This window comes from Bufo gargarizans, chromosome 4 (genome assembly GCF_014858855.1).
Source record: "Bufo gargarizans isolate SCDJY-AF-19 chromosome 4, ASM1485885v1, whole genome shotgun sequence".
In the NCBI taxonomy this organism is placed as follows: Eukaryota; Metazoa; Chordata; class Amphibia; order Anura; family Bufonidae; genus Bufo; species Bufo gargarizans.
In genome coordinates, this window is record NC_058083.1 from 525776271 (window position 1) to 525783470 (window position 7200).

The following is a 7200-nucleotide window of genomic DNA, read 5'->3' on the forward strand; positions in this document are numbered from 1 at the left end:
TAACCAGCAGTATCCATCCGATGCGGACATTACCCTATAACACATGGCTGGCAAGAAGGGTCAGTTCACATGACGCATTTATTACTGCAACATTTCTGCAAAATGGCACTTTTTATGCAAAAAACGTGGTGAGAATCTCAATAAACTGCGATCTGACCACATTGTGTGAATAGCACCAAATACTAGATACCTGTCAGCCGAGCCGACAACCATGTATGTGTTCTGACACCTCCTATAAGACAGTAGTGATGTCATATCATGAAAGGGTTAATAACTAGAGTGGCACGATTGGCTGGGGATCCATGTTAATGCGATGCATGCACTGCGATCACATGTATGATACCACATGTACTGTACACGTGTAATGAGATGTGTCCCATAGACGAACATCACATGTAATATAATACAGAAATTACCAACTGCACCGGATATCAGAGACATGTCACATCACACGTGTGCGCACAGCGTCATGTGATCACATACAAATACTTTACAGGTGACATCATTGTGCGTTTTTCGGTCACGTGTAATCATTGTGCACATTTGATCAGCACTGAGCCCGGAGCTAATACACATGAGCGTCTTCTCAGGTGATAGGAGTCTACAGGAGCCACCAGCTGATTGTGTCTGCACTCCAGTCCAGGAGTTGTCAGCCAGGCCAGGTTGTCAGGCTCTCCTGTAGGGCCCCAGGTGTGCTGGATCAGCAGCCATTCCTCCCTATATAAAGGTGATGATGGAGTCTGGGGCCCCTCAGTGCAGATTGGCCCTTGTGCTGGAGCTTCACATCCCAGGATGGCGCTATCAGATGCTGAGAAGGCGGCTTTGGAGCCCTTGTTTGTGAAGATTGACGCTGACGCTGAGAAGATTGGAGGTGAAGCCATGGAGAGGTGAGCGGCAGAGCCAGATAGTCACTGCTACAAGGGGCTGGGAAGGAGGAGCTGATACATTGTTACACCTGGAGCTCCGCCCCCTGCACTACATGCAACAATGTATCCGATTTTGTTTGGATTCTTTCTTTGACCTGAGAAACTGTAATCTAGTAACACTGAGTGTCCAGAGAGCAGTTTGTCCATAAGTTCTCTTATTGCATTGTTTTCATTCAAGTTAATGGGGCTGAGCTGCAGTACCAGACGCATCCTGTGGGTGAGAGTGGTGCTGTCACTGCTAATCCTGCAAAACCCCTTTAGTGTTATACCAGGGGACTAGAACCAAGAGGGAAGGGGAGGGCTTTGCACAGGATTAGTAAAACATGGCAGTTTCTGTTAAACAGTGCCACCCCTGTCTGCAGGCCGTGTGTGATACTGCAGTTCAGTCCTGTTCACTTCAATGGATCTGAACTATAATTACAGACAGGTGTGGTGCTGCTTCTGAATGAAGGCAGCCATCTTTACCTAATACTCGGCCATCCTTAAAGCTGCTCCTGTTTTGTTTGTAGCCCCCTCTACTGTCCTGACATCAGATTTCCTTAGTGTATATAGGACAACAGTGTCTTTACCCCATGTAACACTGGATCTTCACTTCCTCAGTCTCTTCCAGCACCATCCAGACACCAAGTCCCACTTCACTCACATGGACGTGACCCCTGGCAGTCAGGATCTGAAGACACATGGAGGGAAGATCATCCACGCCATTAATGATGCCCTCAACCACTATGGAAATCTGCAGGAGAACTTGGCCACACTGCGGGAGATGCACACCAACAAGCTGAAGCTCAGTGTGGACACCATCAAGGTGAGGAGCAGATCTGTCCAGTGGTGGTTAGAAAGTCTGCTAAAAAATGATGCCACTCTTGTCCATGGTTATATCTGGTATTGCAGTTCCTTCATTACTGTCAAGAGTGGAGCCATTTCTTGGGGGGGGGGGGGGGGGAAAGCAGCTAGAATTATCAAATAGTGATGAGCGAACTTCTGTTTTAAGTTCGGCGTCTAAAGTTCGGCTTCCAGTTAGCGGAGAATCCCGATATGGTTCCCGATATGGATTCCGACTTCCGTTGTGGTCCGTGGTAGCGGAATCAATAATCGGCCATTATTGATTCCGCTACCACGGACCACAACGGAACTCGGAATCCATATCGGGAACCATATCGGGATTCTCCGCTAACTGGAAGCCGAACTTTAGACGCCGAACTTAAAACAGAAGTTCGCTCATCACTATTATCAAAACCTACCTCCCTCCCTCCCCCCCCCCCTTCCTTATAAGAATTGTTGTAGTGTTCAGCATGCACTGACTCCCATCATCCATCCCCAGCTGCTGTGTGGTTGTCTCCTGGAGGTCATCGTCAAGCATTTCCCAGATGTGGACAAGTCGGCCTGTGACAAGTTCCTCAATGAGGTTGCCGTTGCCCTGATCTCCAGCTGACCGGGAGGAGTCTTCCTCAGACATATGTCCAAGTCTCCAGTAACCAGCGTCTGTCCTCCATGATACTGATGACGGCTCCATGACCCGGGATCTTTTCTCCCGATCTGTAATAAATTATATTCTTGTACGTCCCGTCTCCTGGTATTCTTGGTCTGGCCTTCTGTAAAGGGAAACTTGGTTAATCATGATGTCTACCTCAGTCCAGTAGACTATAGAGGGAGGAGTGGTGATACAGGGTGTAAGGCATGGAAAACATAAATGAGGTTGTCTAGTCTCATTTTCTACTATAGGGAATTTCTTATTCATCACATAGAAACATAGAATGTGTCGGCAGATAAGAACCATTTGGCCCATCTAGTCTGCCCCATATACTGAATACTATGGATAGCCCCTGGCCCTATCTTATATGAAGGATGGCCTTATGCCTATCCCATGCATGCTTAAACTCCTCCACTGTATTTGCAGCTACCACTTCTGCAGGAAGGCTATTCCATGCATCCACTATTCTCTCAGTAAAGTAATACTTCCTGATATAACTTTTAACCCTTTGCCCCTCTAATTTAAAACTATGTCCACTTGTAGCAGTTTTTCTTCTTTTAAATATTCTCTCCTCTTTTTTACCTTGTTGATTCCCTTTATGTATTTAGCAGTTTCTATCATCTCCCCTCTGTCTCGTCTTTCTTCCAAGCTATACATGTTAAGGTCCTTTTATTTACCAGTCTAGCACTGGAGGACCTGGCACCAGGGCTGTCTTTAATATTGATTGGACCCTGGGCAAGAATTTACTTGGGGCCCCCTGGATCCCGCCTTCCCACACCCTAAAAAAATAATAATCTTATACTCACCTGTGTCCTTTCACTGGCGCTCACTAGCTGCTGGTACGGCGAGAGATGGTGCAACACAGACGCGCACACCTCCCTGCGTCCTGGCACAGGTGGGCGTGATGACATCATCACGCCTGCCTGCGCTTGGATTTCACTACCAAATAGACCTCAGGCCTGTAGCCTATGACAAGTCTTGTCACCATCTGCAAATTTTAAGGTGCATTGGCGACCATTTTGGTCGCCATCTGGAGCACTGTATTGCATCAGTGACATGAACACTCTCCACATATGATATAGTACATCAGTGACATCACTGCTCTTCACATATGTTATATTACATCAGTGACATCACTGCTCTCCACATATGTTATATTACATCAGTGACATCACCGCATTCCACATATAAGTGATATTTTACATCAGTGACATCACCGCTGTCCTCATATAGGCGATATATTACATCAGTGACATCACCGCTCTCCACATATATGTGGAGAGTGGTGATGTCACTGATGTAATATATTACTTACCAGTTTATGTGGACAGCGGTGATGTCGCTGATGTAATATATTGCTTATATGTGGAAAGTGGTGATGTCACTGATGTAATATATTATTTATATGTGGAGAGTGGTGCTGTCACTTATAAGTAATATATTACATCTGTGACATCACCGCTCTCCACATATAAAAGGCATATTACATCAGTGACGTCATCCCTCTATATGACGTTACAGATTAGTTTTTTCTATTGTATGACACAGGAGTGGTGTGCAGCCAGGGCCGGCCTTAGGTGTTCAGGCGCCCTGTGTGAGCTAATCTCGTGGTAGTGTTACCTGCAGTCCTATGTAAAACCACAGATAACACTACTGTAGATCATGTGGAAGTGTTACCTTCATCCTTAATGTGCCTCCCTGTGTCTATCGCACAGACTCCATGCTGGCGCTGCCTCCTCTTCCATCTTCTTGCCCCGCACAGAACGTTCTGAAGCAGCTGTGTCAAGACATAGGAACACTGTGGGCATAGTGATACACACAGGGCGAGACACACGCACACAGGGACGGACGGTCGCACACGCACACAGGGACGGACGGTCGCACACGCACACAGGGACGGACAGTCGCACACGCACACAGGGACGGACAGTCGCACACGCACACAGGGACGGACAGTCGCACACGCACACAGGGACGGACAGTCGCACACGCACACAGGGACGGACAGTCGCACACGCACACAGGGACGGACAGTCGCACACGCACACAGGGACGGACAGTCGCACACGCACACAGGGACGGACAGTCGCACACGCACACAGGGACGGACAGTCGCACACGCACACAGGGACGGACAGTCGCACACGCACACAGGGACGGACAGTCGCACACGCACACAGGGACGGACAGTCGCACACGCACACAGGGACGGACAGTCGCACACGCACACAGGGACGGACAGTCGCACACGCACACAGGGACGGACAGTCGCACACGCACACAGGGACGGACAGTCGCACACGCACACAGGGACGGACAGTCGCACACGCACACAGGGACGGACAGTCGCACACGCACACAGGGACGGACAGTCGCACACGCACACAGGGACGGACAGTCGCACACGCACACAGGGACGGACAGTCGCACACGCACACAGGGACGGACAGTCGCACACGCACACAGGGACGGACAGTCGCACACGCACACAGGGACGGACAGTCGCACACGCACACAGGGACGGACAGTCGCACACGCACACAGGGACGGACAGTCGCACACGCACACAGGGACGGACAGTCGCACACGCACACAGGGACGGACAGTCGCACACGCACACAGGGACGGACAGTCGCACACGCACACAGGGACGGACAGTCGCACACGCACACAGGGACGGACAGTCGCACACGCACACAGGGACGGACAGTCGCACACGCACACAGGGACGGACAGTCGCACACGCACACAGGGACGGACAGTCGCACACGCACACAGGGACGGACAGTCGCACACGCACACAGGGACGGACAGTCGCACACGCACACAGGGACGGACAGTCGCACACGCACACAGGGACGGACAGTCGCACACGCACACAGGGACGGACAGTCGCACACGCACACAGGGACGGACAGTCGCACACGCACACAGGGACGGACAGTCGCACACGCACACAGGGACGGACAGTCGCACACGCACACAGGGACGGACAGTCGCACACGCACACAGGGACGGACAGTCGCACACACGCACACAGGGACGGACAGTCACACGCACACACACGCACACAGGGACGGACAGTCACACGCACACACACGCACACAGGGACGGACAGTCACACGCACACACACGCACACAGGGACGGACAGTCACAAGCACACACACGCACACAGGGACGGACAGTCACACGCACACACACGCACACAGGGACGGACAGTCACACACACACAGGGACGGACAGTCACAAGCACACACACGCACACAGGGACGGACAGTCACACACACACGCACACAGGGACGAACAGTCACACGCACGCACACACACGCACACAGGGATGAACAGTCACACACACGCACACAGGGACGGACAGTCACACACGCACGCACGCACACAGGGACGGACAGTCACACACACACGCACACAGGGACGGACAGTCGCACACAGGGACGGACAGTCACACACACACACACAGGGACGGACAGTCACACACACACACGCACACAGGGACGGACAGTCACACACACACACGCACTCAGGGACGGACAGTCACACGCATGCACACAGGGACGGACAGTCACACACACACACACGCACGCACACAGGGACGGACAGTCACACACACACGCACACAGGGACGGACAGTCACACACACACACACGCACACAGGGACGGACAGTCACACACACACACGCACACAGGGACGGACAGTCACACACGCACACAGGGACGGACAGTCACACACGCACACAGGGACGGACAGTCACACACACACACGCGCTAAAATGGCGACTAAACGTGTGAGGACATGGGGCAAGGAACTCTGGGAAGGCGGGATGACCCATAATGCCATGCATGCAGCCAATCGGCAGCCAGCCCGGTGATGTCACAGCCCTATAAATACGGCGGCCATCTTAGAGTCTGCCATTCACTATCCTACTACTTTGTTCAGGGACAGACGTGTATGCAGGCGCTAGGGAGAGTGAAAGAAAAACGAATGGTTAAAAAAAATAGGAAAGAAGCGATTTACTAGTGCAGGGAAAGGATAGTGAGAGGAATCATTTTACAGGCAAGGAGAGACGTGTGCAGACGCTAATGAGAGTCATAGGAAAATCCTCATTGTGAAAAAAAAGCGATTTATAAGTGCAGGGAAACATTACATGGGGATATGTTAATTTTTAACATAAATTTGTTTTCCCTTAGTCCTAACAGCAGCACAAGTGGGGATTCCTCCCCTGTGAAGCCGGTCAGGACAGGCGGAATTTTTGTTGAAAAAGAAAATTATTGCCAAGTATAATTAATTAACTAATAAACCCACCCCTATATAGGATTCCCCTCCCTGGCAGGAGGTGCTTTTTAACCCAGATAGGCCTCATGCACACGACCGTTGTTTGGGTCCGCATCCGAACCACCGTTTTGGCGGCTCGGATGCAGACCCATTCACTTCAAAGCGGCTGAAAAAGATACGGACAGCACTCCGCGTACTATCCGCATCCGTGGCTCCGTTCCGCGGCCCCGCTAAAAAAAATATAACATGTCCTATTCTTGTCCGCGCTTTGCAGACAAGAATAGGCATTTATGCCGGCGCCCATTCCGCTCCGCAAATTGCGGAAGGCAACACGGGCGGCTTCCGTTGTTTGCGGACAGCAAAAAACGGCACGGTCGTGTGCATGAGGCCATAGGGTGGGAAATTTGTGTGCTGCTGTTAGGACTAAGGAAAAACTAATTTACGATAAAAATTTACGTTTCCCTGTCATCCTAACCAGCAGCACAAGTGGGGACTTTTTTTTATAAGAGAGAGT

General features: G+C 51.1%; 1 protein-coding gene across 1 annotated transcript; it reads left to right on the plus strand.

The window, feature by feature from the left end:
• The first annotated feature begins 529 nt into the window (after window positions 1-529).
• Window positions 530-2434, plus strand: LOC122933633 (hemoglobin heart muscle subunit alpha-type-like). Its single transcript, XM_044288526.1, has 3 exons — window positions 530-887; window positions 1527-1731; window positions 2248-2434. Exons 1-3 carry the CDS (start codon window positions 793-795, stop codon window positions 2356-2358), a joined length of 411 nt encoding a protein of 136 aa, XP_044144461.1. The 5' UTR covers window positions 530-792; the 3' UTR covers window positions 2359-2434.
• Window positions 2435-7200: the final 4766 nt, after the last annotated feature.

Excerpts from the sequence above, each read along its gene's own strand:
- LOC122933633 (XM_044288526.1), top strand. The coding sequence starts at position 793 with ATGGCGCTATCAGATGCTGAGAAGGCGGCTTTGGAGCCCTTGTTTGTG. Across the intron at positions 888-1,526 it reads GGAGGTGAAGCCATGGAGAG|TCTCTTCCAGCACCATCCAG; the intron begins GTGAGCGGCAGA and ends TCACTTCCTCAG. Across the intron at positions 1,732-2,247 it reads TCAGTGTGGACACCATCAAG|CTGCTGTGTGGTTGTCTCCT; the intron begins GTGAGGAGCAGA and ends ATCCATCCCCAG.